This window comes from Harpia harpyja, chromosome 15 (assembly GCF_026419915.1).
Source record: "Harpia harpyja isolate bHarHar1 chromosome 15, bHarHar1 primary haplotype, whole genome shotgun sequence".
Taxonomy (NCBI): Eukaryota; Metazoa; Chordata; class Aves; order Accipitriformes; family Accipitridae; genus Harpia; species Harpia harpyja.
In genome coordinates this window covers 4,201,472-4,219,261 of record NC_068954.1, presented here as the reverse complement: position 1 = coordinate 4,219,261, position 17,790 = coordinate 4,201,472, and the positions used below count along the sequence as shown (strand labels likewise).

General features: G+C 52.8%; 1 protein-coding gene across 1 annotated transcript; it reads left to right on the top strand.

The window, feature by feature from the left end:
* The first annotated feature begins 975 nt into the window (after positions 1-975).
* Positions 976-16,236, top strand: PAQR8 (progestin and adipoQ receptor family member 8). The gene is made up of 2 exons (XM_052809866.1): positions 976-1,079; positions 10,590-16,236. The coding sequence occupies exon 2, from the start codon at positions 10,644-10,646 to the stop codon at positions 11,700-11,702; it is 1,059 nt and encodes a 352-aa protein (XP_052665826.1). The 5' UTR covers positions 976-1,079; positions 10,590-10,643; the 3' UTR covers positions 11,703-16,236.
* The last annotated feature ends 1,554 nt before the right edge of the window (positions 16,237-17,790 follow it).

Sequence of the window (17,790 nt, the reverse complement as noted above, 5' to 3'; positions counted from 1 at the left end):
CTTGGGGTCAGCATAAAACCAGCTCTCGGGACTAGGAATTTTTTTATTTGACACCACTGTCCTAATGGTCACAGCTGTAAACCATGAGCTCTGGCAATCACTGCCCACCCCTGCGCAGAGCCCTCCCTGGCCTCTCTGCTGTGTTGTGCAGCTCCTCGGCTCAGAATCCCAGACTGGTTGGGGTGGGAAGGGACCTCTGGAGTCAGCTGGTCCAGTCCCCTGCTGGAGCAGGGCCACTGGCAGCTGGTTGCCCAGGACCACATCCAGATGGGGCTTGAAGATCTCCAAGGATGGAGACTCCACAACTTCCCTGGGCAACCTGTGCCAGCGCTCGGTCGCCCTGACAGTAAAAAAGTTTTTCCTGATGTTCAGAGCGAACCTCCTGCGTTTCAGTGCGTGCCCATGGCCTCTGGTCCTGCCTTTTCTACATCGAAAGTAGAATCTCCATCCTGGAGAGAGATCTCCATCCACGAATCTCCCACCCATGTGCTCTCCATCCTTGGAGATCTTCAACAGCCGTCCGGGCGACCGGCTCTGGGTGGCCCGGCTTGGGCAGGGCGGGTGGCCCAGGTCCCCTCCGGAGGTCCCTTCCCACCCCAACCGCCCTGCGGTGACTTTATATCCCTCTCCCGGTGTCTTCCTCCCCTTTCCAGCTCTCCCGCTCCGCAGACACCACCGGGGGTGACCGGGCGTGGGCTCTCCCACCAGTTTGAGCCTCGCTTTTTCCAGTTCAGGTTGCTTGGGCTGGGCTCGGCTGGGCTCGGCTGGGCTCGGCTAGACTCGGCTGGGCTCGGGTCGGCTGGGCTCGGGTCGGGTGGACTCGGCTGGGCTCGGCTCGGGTCGGCTGGGCTCGGCTGGACTCGGCTGGGCTCGGCTAGACTCGGCTGGGCTCGGGTCGTCTGGGCTCGGGTCGTCTGGGCTCGGCTGGACTCGGCTGGGCTCGGCTGGGCTCGGGCCGCGGGGGCCACCCCGGGGCGGGGCGCGCATGCGCGGGGACGCCCGGTGGCGGCGGCGCTGCCGGGGGCGGCGGCGGCCGCGGGAGTCGGTGGCGGCGGCGGGGACGGAGACGGAGACGGGCGGTGAGTGCGGGCGGGAGCAGCCGGCGGTCCCCTCCCCGCGGGCAGCTCCTTCCCCCCCCCCCCCCGGGGGGAGATCCCACCGAGGGTCCCCGTGCGGGATCCGGTACGGGTCTTTCTATTCCTCCCCCGCCCCGCTGAGCTCCGGTGTCCCCGCGTGGGTACCGCGGCTCCCTTGCACCACGCCCGCCGCTCCGCATCCCCGCCGCGGCAGGAGCATCCTTCTCCGCGGGGGGCTGGGTCACGCCGGGGCCGGTACGCGCGGGACCCATCCCCAGGGCGGGTAAAACACGCGTGGACCCCGAGGTGCGGGGGGGGCCCCCTCACCCCCACGCACAACCGAGGAGCCGGGATGGGTCTTGCGGCCGGGGGGGGACCGGGGGAAGAGCGTTGAGGAGGGGAGGAGTGCGTGGGGACAAAGTCACTCGTGCCATAAATTCCCCCCCCCCAAGGCCCCGTGACCTGTATCTCAAGGGCTTCGTGAAGGAGAGAGGTGGGCATCGGTTCTCCTCCGTGTTTAACAGCCACGGGGGTGGATTTTCCTCGCGTGACTTTGACCCCTGGGGTGTTCTGGAGGCCGCGGGAAGGAGACGGGCAGAGTTTAGCCGTGAGCTGGGTGAAGAACCGGCTCCCGTCGTTTGCTTTGGAGCTGCTACCTGCCCGTAGCTCCAGCTTGGGTCTCGAAAGGGTGGATGAAGGGTTGTTCCCTGCTTCTCTCCTCCAGGACGCTTCGGGGATTGTCGGTCATATTCCCCCCATTTCCCATCTGGATTTTTCCTGAAAACGCCACGAGCATCTCACTTTTTTGGAGGGGAAAAAAAAAATTGCAGGCAGTCTTGAACCGCTCTGGTTTTCATCGACAAAAACATAGATATATATAAAAATGAGGTAAACATTTAACAGTCGTTTGCTCAGGGTCAAACCGACTCATCTCCAGCATGAGCAGGGTTGGGTACGGAGCCTCCCAGTAGCTGTGCCGGGGTGGGAAGTGCCGCGGATCAACTGGGCACGCAGGACCGGTGGTCCCGCACCCGACGCTCGTTTAATAACTGTCCAGCTCCAGCGGTTCATCCCCAGGCTGCTTTGGCTGGAGCACACGGCTTTTTACTGCGCTGCGGGATGGAGATGTGCGTTTGTTGTCGGATGCTGCGGGGGTCATCGCTTCAGAGCTGGGAAATGCCCCGGCGTGCTTTAGGTGGGGTTAGTCGGGGGGATTCCCAGCCACGGGGGTCCGGGCGGGGGGTTAGGATGAGGATGCGTGTGATGCCGCCCTGGCAGCGGCCGTTGAAAAAGAGGGAAGTCGTGAAAAGGTGATGAAAAAGGATGAAGCCCATACGCAATGCTCCGCCGGAGTGAAATCCAGTGGGTCTGAAATCTGGTTTTGCTCTCTGCCGGGGCAGGGAGGGGATGGGTGGCCGTGAATTATACCGGCAGACCGTGCTCCTCCCTTCGGGTCGGGGTGCGGGAGGGTGATACGTGTTGCAAACAATTCCTAGAAACCCACGGGCTCGTCGGGCCAAACCGCAAGCCGTTACACGTTTCCTCCCGTTCAGCTGGTAAAGGTGTGGGTTAACAGCCCTGCTCGCTGCAGGATTTTCTTTTTCTCTGGGCATCATTGCTTTTATTTATTTACACTGAAGCTGCGGCCGGAGCCTCTGGCCCAGAAGAGGGATGTGTCCCTCCGGACGCGGGGAGGGATGGCCGGCGTGGGTGACGTGCCGGCAGCACAGGCAGAGGCTGAGGACAGGGGAGCTGCCATCGTCGGTCACGTGCGTGCACTTGAAGCTACTTGCACGTCTTGAGTCATGCACCAGCTTAATTTTTAGCTGCTAGTGTATGTGATAACCCCGGTTCCTGGGGTCAGGCCAGTGGCCTTTCGATTGCAGTATCCATTTATGCTAAAGAAATTCCTCCGGAGGAATAAATTCCCAGGAAGGCTCCTTGGAGGCTGCGTGTTTGGTCTGCAGCTGTACATACGTCGCCATATCTTACGTCCTCCATCCTTCAGGCACAGGCAGTAAGCAAGCAGAAGCTTGCTGCCGGTTGCTTTTTTATTCCCCAGTGGGTCCTTGGGATCGAGTAGGGATGTAAGCATGCGGTTGCAGCACAGCCCACATCCCTTGTTTGGAGGGGGATCTGCCGTCTGGTCTTTGCTGGCCCTTGCTCGGGGCTTCACAGCCCCCTGGAAGGGCAGCACTGCTGTCATTGCAAACCTAGAAGCTCGCTGGGAAAGGCCACGGGGTTAAATGGGAGGAGGTCCCAGATGGGGACAAAGACTTTTAGTGTAGGGAAGAGGAGAGCTCGAAGCTCCAGGGGGTTGGCACAGAGCTGCAGTCTCTCCCTGGCAGCCTGCACTCTGCCCGCAGCAGCGGCGGTGTGCATGATTTATATACATTTTTTTCTAATGACCGAAGCTCTAAAATCCGCAACCTTAAAAAAAATGTTTTTGTGGAAGAGGCTTTTGTGGACGACAGCAAAGCTAAGCAGCCTCAGCCTGTAGGCGCTGGGAGGTCTTTTGGCAACGGTCCGGATCCCCAAACAGTGCACGGCCAGTTTGGTTTGGTTGCTCTGCCTGCAGGCAGACGGTTCCTGGGTTGTCCCATCAACAGATAGATCTGAGCAGGGAGGGATTTGCGGGCTCGTTGAGGTCTCCCCGTGCTAGCAGGGGTTCCCGTCTCCAGCAGATCTGCACTGAAAGATTTGTCCCATCGGCAGGTGCTGGGCCGGTGGCTTTAGAGCAAACCTCTTCCATAGGCAAACTGGCTGCAGAAATGCCGTGCTCGCGGGGTGTGCACCCAGCTAGTCGGGGATGGAAGGGAAGGATACCGTATCCCACGGACTTTGCGGGAGGAAATTTAGGAGGCGAAAGCGGGATGCAGCGGGCTCCTTTTTCAGTCAATTGGGGGGGGAAAAACCCAGGCACTTCTCTGGCACAATTCCAGCTTTGGCATTTGAAACAGGTCAGTTGTCCCACTCCATCGGCGGTCCCTGCACGACTGAATACGGCAGGCAGGGACCAGTGTGGGTGGCCGGACCAAAATCGTGCTCGGGAGTGTGCAAACACTTCAGCAACCTGACGGTAGCAGGTCATTGATTGGGTCTGTGTCCTGGTCTTGTTTGATTACTGGTGTACTCAAAGCCTGTAAGCATGGGTGCTCCACCCAGGGATCTCGCACCCACCCGAAATCGAGCCCCAAACTGTTGGGGGCTGTGTTAGTTGTGTGTGGGAAAAGAAAGTGGTGAGCAGCTCTGGAAAGAGCAAACGGCAAAGGATTAGTGAGATCAGGAAGAAAAGCTGCAGAAAATTACCTCGATCTTGTGCAATTTTTGATAGGGGAGGGATGGATTTTCTAGAGGAGATACTTCTCAGGCAGGGTCTGTGGGTAGAAATAATGAACATTAACATTTTTGCACCTGCCTGGTGCTGCAGATGGGTTTCTTTTTTCACACATTGAGTGTATTGGTTGTGTTATCAGTAGCATCACCAAGTTTTAACCATCATTAGGCATGAAGAATCTGCAGCTGTGTTTATCACAGCAAATCAGAAATGTGCTGTGGTGACCCACACCATTCCCTGGCATGGTTTGGGAGTTAGCACGGTCCAGGAGTTGTTCCTGGCAGACAGTTTACATGTGGGCACCCATTTCAACGGTGTCGCAGCATGGGAGCATCCAAGCCATCCCAGCTGGTCTCAGAACCAAGGACCCGGTGATGTTTAGCTCAAGGTTTAGACTCTCGCGGTAAAGCCAGCAGCCTTGTCAAGTCATCGGTTTCCTAACTTTGGATTTCCACTGCCTCACTTTGCTCCCCCAAACACTGCAGGACCTCGGGGGCTGCCCCTCCTTGGTGGGATGCCGTGGATTCCCCCCCAGCTTTGCTGCAGGGACACGGTTATTTGCCAGCAGCTTTGTTTTGCTCTGTCCGCTCCGAGCACGGCGTTCATCGCACCGGCTTCGCTGCTCTCATCCCCTGGACCCGTCCCAACTTGCAGGCAACGCCGAACCCATGTCAAGAGGCACTTGCTGCTCAGCACGGCTGAGCTGGCTGCTGGCCCGGCTTGCTTCCAGGCCAGAAATCGCGGGGGAGCTGGAGCTGACACTGCCATGGCTTCTGTGGGGGATCCTGCCATCTCCTGCCGGCTTTAATGGCTCATCTCCCAGCATCACGAGACGTTCGTTTCCTGATTAATACATGCTTGGACAAACCCTGCTTCAGCTACGCGCTCTGCGTGTGTGTATAGGTGTATACGGAAAGGCAGAATTTGAGCCTTTTTTATTTGAAATTTTCCACAAGGTTACTTTGACCCCTGTTCTTAACAGATAAGGTTATTTTAAGGCTTGCCTTTCAATGTCTCCAGTAAATCACATCACCTTTTACCTTCCAGAGCATCCTCACCCATGCAGAATCCCTGTTGCATGACTGCTTGTGATACATCCATTGGGCTGATGTAGATGTAACTGGGTACGTAAGCGTGTCAAGGGAAATAAAATATTCTGTGCAATGCACTGTTCAATAGTCCCAGCACTGCCTGGTGCATTACAGCGGTGCATTAAGAGCACAATATCTAGTTCTCATTAGGCAGATGAGGACTGGTAGCCCCATTTAATAGATGGGGAGGTGGAAGCCCAACTTACAGAAGTCCCGAGCACCTGGCCCCTCTCTGATTGTGGGGATTTCCACTTCTTGGAAGCTGGAGTGTAAATCAGTCCTTCATACCCTGCTGCTTGTTTGGGCAGGGCTCATTCCTGGCACAAACCATCAAATGCCACCTCTTCCAGTTTCTGACCTCTGCGACACCCAAGTAAATCCCAATAACTCCCTGCGAGGGGCTCTGAGCACTGTGTGTGTCCGTTGCAGTTAGGAGGAAGGTTAGCACCTAAACGTATGGCAGAAGGAAGCAGATAGTACCAAGGCTATGCAGGAATTGCTGCGATGAGCCGGTACATGGTCTCTCAGTTTCTCATCTCTGGTGGAGCCTTTCCAAAACACCGGGCAGAATGGGATGGAGGAGCTGGCACTGTGCTCCCAAGCTGGTCTTTCAGAGTTTGCCCCGAGCCTTCCGCAAGTGGTTTAGTTATAGGAGGAGATGTTTGTGCTCAGGGAGGACCAGCCTGCAGGCAGCAGGCTTTGGGTTGGGGCTTATCTGCTGTATCTGAGCTGGGTGCAGCCTCTCCCAGCTCTGGAGAGGCAAACTGAGCTACTACTCTCTGCCATCCTGCTGCTGTAGGAGCTGTGACACCAAAGTTAATCCCATGTAGGAAGGGGTCAGAATAAAACCCCAGGCTTCAAAATGACCTGGAGTCCCTCCAGGGACTTTTACTCAGCTCCCAGAAGACAGGAATTCAGGAATCACCTGCAGCTCTCAAAACCAGTCTGTTGCCCACTGCTGCACGATCACTGCTGTTATTTTCATGCTGTCCACAACCACTTTTTCTTTTTTTCTATTTTAAATGCAATGCATTTATTAAAGACTTCCCCACAGCTGAGTTCCCTGGTCCTCTCTTCTTTATTTACCAGGAATTACTGCCTTTCTGGAGGGCTGTGTAAACCTCTGATGCCTGAATACGAGTGTGCGAGCAAATACATCACATTGGTACTGCCTCAGTCCCAGACAGTTAATGCTGAGGCCAGACCGGTGGGAAAATCAACTGTACTCTGTAGGAAATTTTCTCATTCAAACCCCTCCATCAGACTGTGACCAAAAAGCAAAAGAGCTGGGAAAAGCTCGGGTTTCCAATTACTCTCTTCAAAAGGGAGAGAAAAATTGGAACGGGATCGTTCTCCTCCTGTGCTGCGGTTCTTATTGTGGCTGTAATGATACAGCCTGGCCATCATCCACTCTCTCCTTCTCGCCTTGCAGCTCCCTCCCCGAACAAACGATACTTGGTTGCCGTTAATTGGGAGCAGCCAAAATAACTGAATCCCCCGGAGATGGGGGGGCGAGGACGGAATCTCAACGAGACGCCCTGCTGATGAATGTGGCTTTCAGCCGCTCCTACACCCCCATGAAGGGAAAAGAATAGGGGCTCTGTGAAAGTGAAACAGCCAGTGCTGACCTTGGGTTTCTGGGTTGGGGTTTTTTCTTTTTTTCCTTTCTCTCTCTTTTCTAACGTTAATTGCTTGTCGTTTTGTCCATCACATGATCGCTGGAAATTGCCAACTTGTTCTCACTCATTAATGTCACAAGTTCGGTTTAAAATAAGCAGTCTACCAGGTTCCTGATTTTGTGCTGTTTATCTGAGTATCAGATATGTTTCCTGTGATTTCGGACTGTTACTTTGAAAATCTCTGACCCTCCCTCGGCCCGTTAAAAACTGGCATTTTCCAGCTATGAAAGCCTGCCTGGAAGCTGCTGTCAGGGAGATCTGCAGCATCTAACCTCTCCCCAGCTCCGCTCAAAGGCGATGCTCGCTGTATACACTGAGCTCTCGGGATGAGAGACCGTGGCAAAATCCTGGCGCTAGCACACACCGTACAAGCCGGAGCCAGCCTGTGCCTGGTACAGAAGCTGCCTGTCTCTCTCGTATCCTTGTCAGCATGCAAAGCAGGCAGGCCACGGACGGTGGAAGGGGCGATGTGCCCCTCATGTTGGCATGCATCAGTATGCCCAGGCTTGATTGCTGTCTTCCCGTGTGTCTTCTGGTTGCCTTTGCTCTTTACAGGCAGGTTTCAGCGTATTGCTGCCTCTCTGCAGGAGATGAGCGCTCCGACCCTGCTCCTGTGCAGCTTACCTGACCAGTCTGTGCCGTATCTGAGCTGTTTTTCAGTTCCTGATGTCCTGGGGTCCATGCTAGCATTAGTCTGTGTTCTCCAAGAGGTGGGGAGCTTCAGCATGCCCTTTCTCCTTGTGCCTTGCCACCGTGATCCCCATCTCCAATATCAGTGCCTAAATACCTTTTTGGAGGGTTTTCCAGCATCCTGCTGGGATGAACTGGGACGAAGATTCAGCACTGAGCCCCCTGTAGTGGACCCAAATCCTCGAACCATGCTTAGTTAAAGGGAAGCTGGGAGATGGTGAGCAGGGGTCCAAGCCCTCTTGCTTGGGTTATATCACAGCAAATGCTAGAAGAGATGTAAAACACATTATGGCAGGGGAACGGACAGGGCAGAGGAGCTTAGGACACACAAAGCGCTTCAGAGTCTGTACTCACACCTCTGCACAGGGCAAAACCTGTGCATAAGGGCTGGACATCATCAGCTGGAGGCAGCAGATGCTGTCTTGGTGCTGCGGTGAAGGAGATGCAGTCGGCGTGGGAAGGGAGCTCTTGTCTGTGCATCTAGACTAGTAAAGCAAACACTGTCTTACTATAGACAAATCCATAAAATTTCCCTGTCTTTCCCACCCCAGTGTGCTCAGCCTGCAGCCAATTTCTGGCCAGATCATCCAAAGGAGATACAGGGCAATAGAGGGTGAGTACTACAGTGCTGCGTAGCCGGGGATGGTCTCCTTGCTTGAGTTTTGCCTTATCCTGAAGCTGAGGTCTAGAGTAAGTTGGATGAATGAGCCTTCCTTTCTCCATCGGCTACAAGGAGCCAGAGTAGACTGGCTTTACATTAGAACTGGGAAGAGGGAGCGTTGCCTCTTTTTCACACCATTCCCTCATAGGAGTGCCCCAGAGTCAAAATTTGCCTTGCCTCCCTAAATTTTGGCATGTATCCCCACAGGGATACACAAGCTGCTGAATGAACTGTGTGTCCCATCACAGATCTGGACCCCGCAGACCCTTAGGAGAGAAACAAAGTCCTTGTGAACATGCACAACATCAAACCCCCCAGCAAGGGTGCTATCTTCAGTCTTATGCATCTGTGAAACTAAAATACCATTTGTAGGGGCCATTTTGCCTTCTGTGGCTAAGGCAGCTCCATCGAACTCAGCAGCCAGATTCCCCTGTGGCCAACAAGGAAAAAAAACCCCAGCCCTGAGAGGTGCTAAGGGAGAAAGCCTGGAAAGCGTAGGGAGAGAGAGAATGGGCTGGAAAATGCAATTTCATTATGACAACTCCCATCTGCTAGAATACGGAAGCAACATGAAAATATTTTGTCTGTTATCAGAGGCTTTGGGTTGCGAGAGGAAGTGGGATTTGCAACCTGGTTCAGAGTCTGCTCTAACTTTGCTCTTTGTGCCGTCTTGCCCTGGGACTGTTCGACAGGTCCCATCTCTCTGCTTTTGCTCTCTCTTGGTGTTTAACACTGTCCTGTCCTCTGTATCATCATCCCAGCATGGGTCTCCTATCATGTGCCCACACAAACTATTCCTCTGTCTCACTTCTGGCAGCAGCTGGTATCTGATGCAACAGAAGAAAAATACGCCGTTTCCCACACTCAAGCAAAATACTTACTTGCATTTACTTATTTTTGGCCATCTCCATCCACTGCAGCTCTGGTTGGGTGCATATAAGCTTAGGAGTCAGGCCCCACTCCCGCAAACGTGTATGTGTTGACTGCACAGGAGTAACCGCAGCCCTGCAGGGTCTGGTGGGGCTCCATCAGCATCAATTTCAGTTCAAGCATGGGCATCTGTGTGATAAGTTCTCCTCTATTTTGTGTGGCATAAACACCAGCAGGGAAGAGAAATATGTAGGGTGGAAGGGAAACAGAGGGTAGTAGGAATTAATTCAATTCTGTGAGGTAGTTTCCAGACATTAGGATCCTGCTGTGCCCTGAATCTGAATCTTTCCAGCCAGAGCTTAGCAACTCTGGAGGTTGCCAAGGAGCAGAGCGGGCAGAGGAGTGTTCAGCACTGGGGTTTGGCTGCTCTGAGCATCCAGGCACATCTCGTCTGGCAGCCCCTCAGCATGGCTCCGTGGATGCTCCCAAGGCTTCGATGCTATACCCAAACCGCAGCCAGCTCTGATGCAGAGCCTCTCGTTTCTCCATCACCTCCCAGTTCTGCTGCTTCTTACACATGGAGGGATGAGGGCTGCAGGTTTGGCACTGTGGACTTTTCCCCTTCTCCCTCTACCGTACTCACTACAGCAGCCCCAGGCATGCAAGCCGTGTGCAAGTTGTGTGGCAGGGAAGCCGAGTTTATTTGCAACCTCCATGATTTGGTTGGGACCCTCTTCACTCAGGTGCAGAAAGGCAGGTTATCGCTTAGATGACTAATCACACCCTAATTTTGTCCCTGAGCAGTTTGTTCTGGGGAAGGGGGTGAAAAATCCCCTCTGCAATCATCAGGTGCTTTCTGGACATCTAACTGCTTCTTGCACCCCATTATTGGCAGCTCCTCGCTACTTCTGAACATGCTTGGAGCCAGGTGCCCGAGGAAGCGAGGACAAAGGGCAGGCTTGTGACATTGCTGTGCCCATCTGACATAGGCTGAACTGCAGGGACAGGGCTGTGCCATCCTTCTTCATGCTGAATTTAGGTCTGCCAAGTCAAGAAAAGCCCCTTTCCCCTAAGAGCAGGGCCAGCGTCTCGATAGCTCCATGGCTCATCCCACCCAGGAATGGCAGCACGCTCTTCTCCCCGATAAATCACCGTTAACATTTCTTCTTTCTCCCCTCCCTGCAGGGCACGAAGGCGACGTTCCCCAGAGCCAGGCTCAAAGCTGCCGCACGCAGCGAGATGACAGCCATCCTGGAGCGGATCAGCACGCTGTCCCTCAGCGGGCAGCATCTCAGCCGTCTCCCCAGGCTGCTGGAGGATGGCTTCCCCAAGATGCCTTGCACGGTCAAAGAGTGCGAGGTGCCGCAGCTCTTCCGTGAGCCCTACATCCACACCGGGTACCGTCCCACCGGCCAGGACTGGCGGTACTACTTCCTTAGCCTCTTCCAGAAGCACAACGAGGTGGTCAACGTATGGACTCATCTCCTGGCAGCGCTGGCTGTGCTGCTGAGATTCAAGACGTTTGTGGAGGCTGAGCAGTTACCCCTGGACGCGTGGTCCTTGCCTTTGCTCATCTTTGTCCTCTCCTCTGTCACCTACCTGACCTGCAGCCTCTTGGCCCACCTACTGCAGTCCAAATCAGAGCTGTACCACTACACCTTCTACTTTGTGGACTACGTCGGAGTCAGCATCTACCAGTATGGTAGTGCCCTGGCTCACTTCTACTACAGCTCCGACCAAGCCTGGTATGACAAGTTCTGGCTTTTCTTCCTGCCGGCAGCTGCTTTCTGTGGCTGGCTGTCCTGTGCCGGCTGCTGCTATGCGAAATATCGGTACCGACGGCCTTACCCCATCATGAGGAAGATGTGCCAGGTGATCCCAGCTGGGCTGGCATTCATCTTGGATATCAGTCCTGTCGCTCACCGGGTGGTTGTGTGTCACCTGGGGGGCTGTGAGGAAGATGCTGCTTGGTACCACACGTACCAGATACTGTTTTTCCTTATCAGTGCTTATTTCTTCTCCTGCCCGGTCCCTGAGAAGTACTTTCCTGGCTCCTGTGATATCGTTGGCCATGCCCACCAGATCTTCCACACCTTCCTGGCCATCTGCACCCTATCGCAGTTGGAGGCCATTCTTTTGGATTACAAGAACAGGCAGGAGATTTTCCTGAAGAGACACGGGCCTTTCTCCGTTTATCTCTCCTGCATCTCTTTTTTTGGCCTGGTGGCTTGTAGTGCCATCACAGCTTACATCCTGCGATGCAGGATCAAGGCCAGCCTGGCTAAAAAGGACTCCTGAGAGTCACAAATGTGACGGGCACGACATCACCGGGGTGGTGAAAATCAAGAAAAGGGGCATAACACGTTAGAGACATAACTGTCTTATTTGCCTAACACGCTGTGACTAACCGGGACCCTGGCCTCAGGTGGAGGCTGGAGACTTCATGCTGGATGCATTTTCACAGCAGGGACTGCCTTTTGCCATCCAGGGGGACATGGAGTGTTTTAAGCCAGAACAAGTCACTTAACCAAGGATGCTGGAATAGGCAGAGGTTTCCTGGTTTCTTGTTCATTCCGGTAAACCTGTAGGTGACACCTTGCTGAACGTCAGGGAGGGCAGCCTGAAGGCTGTGAGACTGTAGAAGGGTCTGCCAGGGCTCACAACGCAGTGGAGAATGCACCATGAGGACCACAGCTGGATGTGATGACCTCCCTGGGTTTTGCCATCTCTGCTATCTGTGAGAGACCTGTTACTATCAAAGGCAGTAGCAAGGTTTCAGGAGGAGTCTACATTTCTAGGATTCAGCTGCAAGCCCATGTGTGGCACAGTGGCTGGTATAATCCTTTTCCTGCTGCAGCTGGGCTAAGCCAGGTTCTCTCTACGGTCCCCTTGTCAAGTATCTCAATGCCAGGTTGCTGAGGTGGCTTTGGCGAAGCATGTTTGGAGACTTAGGCCTGACCTGGGGTCTGCTAGGATGAACTGGGTCTGAACCCGAGCCCTGTGTCTGCCGGTGAACTGGTGTGGGTCCAGCACAGGTGGAGACGTTAGGTCAGCTCCATCTTTTCTTTCTGTATGACTGCACCATCTGCAGTGGAGCCGCTCATGAAAACCAAGGAGTCAGGCTGTCCCAAGGATTACTAACAGAAGATTCGGTCTTTCCCAGCAGTCTGAATTTGACCTAAGGTAGTGGCAGCGCTGATGGCTGTTTGGTAGCCTACAAGACAGGTCTTCAAAGGCTCCTGACTTCCATTTTAAGTGCTTAGTTGCCTTTGAGGAGCTGGGCCTGGGTCAGGTTGGAGATGGTTTTGAGCCTTCCTCAGTAACAGTGGCAGAGGTTGAGCACCCCTGAGGCCATCAGCATTCAGGGTGCTGGCCCCAGGAGGGGAGATGCTTTTGATACTGGCTGCATCATTTTGGCTGCTTGTGTGACAGGTTCGTGCATTCCTGCATAGACTGACTCTGTGTATTCTGTCTAGGGAGTCTGACTGACCTCCAACGCTGTCCACGCAGTGTAGAGTAACTTGGGTGTGACCTGTCTGACACGGGAAAGGCTCTGGGCCTCCAACAGTCCTACTACGGTCATGGCCAAAAGGGTATGAAAGTGAAGCAGTCTTTATTCCCCTCTTAATGGTGCTTTTCAGGACACCAAGTAGTGCTTGGTGGGCCTCGTGGGAAAGCTGACCTTGAAGCTGCAGGCTTGCTCCTCTCTGACCAATGGGATTGTGAATCTGGCACGTTTTTATCAGCACTAGATGAAGGTAGAACAGCAAAAGGCAGGAGCAGGGTAACAGCATTAGGGTCCTATGCAACCTTGGCACGGGTTTGTCCTTGAAACTTGGTGATTCCTGCGTGGAGTAGCCAAGATAGTGGTCAGGGACATTTGATGTCCATGGGTCACTCCTGTCCAAGGTGTAGCAAGGGTTGGTTTACTGTGTCCTCCGCTAGATAAGTCTCCTCTGTGCTTGCTGGGGGGGAATATCAGATATGGAGCCACACTCTTGCACTGAAGTTGGTAGCACTTGCAGGACAGGATGCTCAGAGCCAATGCAGAGATATGGTCCCATGCAGCCTAGACACCTACTGTTTGACCCACTGCTTGCTTTCCATAGTAAACCCTGGAACGGCTCCTCCCAGCTATACACTGCGCAAGACCTGCAGCCTCAAGTGCCTTGACACCTGGCAAATTCCTAGGAGGTATAAATCTTTGCTGAAAGCAAGGAAGGCATGGGATCTATTCCAGCCACAGATTTGTCTCACTGAATCCAAGGGCAGGCAAATGAATTGTGATTGCTGGTCCTGAGCAGGCAGAGTTTAGGGTTGGAGATATGATTTGTCATGACAAGCACTGATTTCTGCACTTGATACGTTTTTTAACTATTGAGATTTGTGTGTGTCTGTGTATGTGTGTGTGCACATGTTCTATTATCCAGAAAGGCTTTGCCTTTGGCTTTTATATCTGCAGAGCCTCCTAGCTGGGTCAAGATTAGCCTGAAGGAAACAGTGCTATGCTGCTGGAGGAGCAAGGTGGGCCAGACAACAGTGTCTCTGAAAACAGATCTATTAATAGATGCTTTGCTGTGTCCTGCGTTTTGTGGACAAATTTGAAACTCCTGGCCCTATTGACAAATTAAATACAAAGGGCAAGAGAAGTAAGTTTTGTGTACAGGAGAAGAAATCATAGGAGAGCCTTCAGGAGGTCATCTAGTCCACCCTTTCTCACCACTCTAGGCCTCCTGGTTTACCTCCACTCCAGCTTAGAAATTAATTACTTCATTTCCTACGGTGTATTTTGACAGTACAGCCACGCTGACCTAACAGCAAATTTGCCTCAGGGGAGTGGCAAGTGGGGATGGTCCCACTTACACCTCTTCATACCACTTCCCCTGCACAGAAGCTCATCTCACCACAAAGCGAGCTGGTGCCGGGAGATGGACTAGCAGAAAACCAATCCTACTGAAAAAATGTCAGTAATTTTCTGCTGGTTTTAACTTTCAGCCAGCTCACTTGGACAACACTGCTGCCTGCAGGGAAGGGCCAGAGCAGAGGCCAGCAGCAGTTCCTCCAGCACAGCAGCTGGTTTCTCAGCTAGCTTAGTTGCACTGATGGACTGCTCCCTCCATGGTCTCCCTGGCTTTGCTTGTGGGTCTCGTCCCAGTTTGGGGAAGGACTTCCAGCGGGAGCAGTGCTTTTTCTCAACAGCCTAATTTGCCTTGCTTTTGTGGTAGGTAAAGCAGAATGAGCCACTGAGTGTGGATCTGGCTGGATGGTATCAGTGGGCTCCTGTGCAGGAAGGGGAGTAAACCAGGCTGGTCCAGAGCTCCTTTCTGGGCTAAAACAGAGAGAGTGGGCATCGCTGCTAATAGCAAACCCTGCTCTGCTGCTACCTAGCGTTATACTGGTACCAAAGGAAGGGATCACCCAGGCGTTTCCATCTCTAGGGGTTTGAAAATGGATGACAGGTCCTGCCCTTGTCAAAGGAGGATGAGTACAGTCATGCCATCCAGTTCAGGGACAGGGAGGGGAGGTGCCCACATGGCTCTTCTGAGGTATTTCTGGTCATACGTCATCTCCTCCCTGGTCCGGCAGAAGTGAAACTTCTCCTTCTGGAGCAATTGTGTGACAGCGGTGGTGTTTTTACATATTCTTATGTTATCCCTCAGGTGAAGCCACTCACGTCCCCGTGTGGCCCTGCACTCAAGACCTGGAGCTGACCTCCTGGTTACGATGATGGGTTGATTTAGCAGGGAATTTCAATACAGATTGCTGCTGCTGTGAGGATGCACCCTTGTGTCACAAGGGGCTCACCAACACTGGAGCTTCCTTCATGCCTGTCTCCATCCTCCTCCTCTTCCTCCAACCCGCTGATTTCTTTCCCTCATCCCGGACTTCATCCTTGTGCCTTATGCTCCTGGCTGCCTACCTGGGCAGACTCCACATGCTGTGCAGTCTGCTGCACCTCAGCCGGGCTGGGACTGGAAAGTGACTGCCAATGCCCTCCCAAAAGCCCTGCCGTTGATCTAGGGGAGACCAGGGCTGGGTCCAGAGAGAGTAAAAGTGCCGCTGTGATAAATGCTCAGCTTGTCTGAGAGCCTCTCAGGGCCTTCTCCTTGGGCTCGCTGCTTGGAGCACGCCTCCTTCCATCCTGGCGTTCCTCTAAGGAGGCACGGCTGGCAGGGGTGTACCAGTGGCAGGGTTTGGTGAAGAGCTGACCACCAAAGGTTGAGCACATCCGAGATCCTGAAGGGACCGAGGTCCTAACCCTCTTCCCCAAGAATCTCTGGTCCTGAGATAGTATTTCTGCAGATCGTGCAACCTGGATCTGTACAGGACAACTCCTGAGAATTCATCCCAACGTGCCTTATGCTGTTCCTTTTTGGAATTCATGGTGAAGGAACCTGAGGCTCAAAGGCAGCCTCTTTGCTGTCTGCCGGTCCATGGTTGCTCTTAACAGCTGCTACCCACTGACAGGATTTGCTTGGTGTATGGAGCAGAAGGGGAGGATGGAGAGAGGTGCCTTAAACTTGTATTTATGCCTAATGATTTGTGTAACAAGGCAAGGACAGGTTCCTCATGTGCCTTGCAATTTACATCTTTTACTGACAAGGTTATTTTTAAGCACTGTTTGTTACTAAACAGAAGTACAAAAGAGTTTGTATTTTTTTCCCTGGGAAACAGGGAAGGGTATGAGTGTTATATATTAACCATTCCCTTCTCAGCTCCTATCTGCTGACTTTGTATTGTTGAAAACATTGACAATATTTTAAGCTTTGTACTGTACTGATCATTATTTAAAAATCTTAGTGGAAAAAAAAGAAATCTGGAAAAGCAAAACAATTGGTGTGGTGTGAAATTCCCAAATGCACAACTACAGAAGGTTATGAGTCATTAGGAAGAAAAGTGGATAATAATTATAGAGTGGATACATTAGAGTGGATAATAATTACAGCAATAATGAACAATAGGGTGTGGTCTTATCTGTGCATCTCAAAGCACTTTCCAGGTTTCACAGTAACTATGTGATTTCATTCCCTTTTTACAAGGGAGGTGCAGAATGGCTGCCCTGACACTAATTAGAGGCATTTAAGTTCATCATCCACAAAAGTATTTGGGTGTCCATTTTTCCTTAATTTCTATCAATCAGAGGTGAGTATCTAGTGATTTGGTGGCCTGGCACCAAAGCAGTGCAGCTTCAGTGGCCAAGCTGTGAATACAATTGCCTGTTCAAGCAAAACATTTCAGCACATGCTTAAAATTAAGCCAAAGAGACACAATCATTGATGGACAGAAGGATATCAATCAGTTAGACATGAGCCTACATGAAATAAGGCTAGAGCTTCTGTTCTTCTTGCTTATAGCTGTGTAGAATCACAGACTGGTTGGGGTGGGAAGGGACCTCTGGAGTCAGCTGGTCCAGTCCCCTGCTGGAACAGGGCCACTGGCAGCTGGTTGCCCAGGACCACATCCAGATGGGGCTTGAAGATCTCCAAGGATGGAGACTCCACAATTTCCCTGGGCAACCTGTGCCAGTGCTCGGTCGCCCTGACAGTAAAAAAGTTTTTCCTGATGTTCAGAGCGAACCTCCTGCGTTTCAGTGCGTGCCCATGGCCTCTGGTCCTGGCACTGGGCACCACTGAAAAGAGCCTGGCTCCGTCCTCTTTGCACCCTCCCGTCAGGTATTTATACACATTTGTAAGATCCCCTCTCTCAGCCTTTTATTCTCCAGGCAAAACAGTTCCAGCTCTCCCAGCCTTTCCTCATAGGAGAGATGCTCCAGTTCCTTCATCATCTTGGGGGCCCTTTGCTGGACTCTCTCCAGTATGTCCATGTCTCTTGGACTGGGGAGCCCAGAACTGGACACACTACTCCAGGTTTGGCCTCACCAGTGCTGAGTAGAGGGGAAGGATCACCTTCCTCATCCTGCTGGCAATACTCGGTCTAATGCAGCCCAGGATACCTTCAGGATAGCCTTCTTTGCCTCAAGGGCCCATTGCTGGCTTATGTTCAACCTGGTGTCCACCAGGATACCTAGGTCTTTTTCTGCAAAGCTGCTTTCCAGCCAGGTGGCCCCCAGTCAGTTTTTAATCTACCTCACTGTCTGCTCATCCGGCCCATGCATCAACAGCTTGTCTATGAGCATCTTAGGGGAGACAGTGTCAAAAGCCTTACTGAAGCCAAGGTAGACAATATCTATTGCTCTCCTCTGATCTACCAAGCCAGTTATTTAATTACAGAAGGTTATCAAGTTGGTCAAGCATGCCTTCCCCTTGGTGAAGCCATGCTGACTACTCCCAATGACTTTCTTGTCCTTTATGTGCCTGGAAGTGGTTCCCACGATAAGCTGCTTCATCACCATCCCAGGGATCAAGGTGAGGCTGACCAGCCTGTA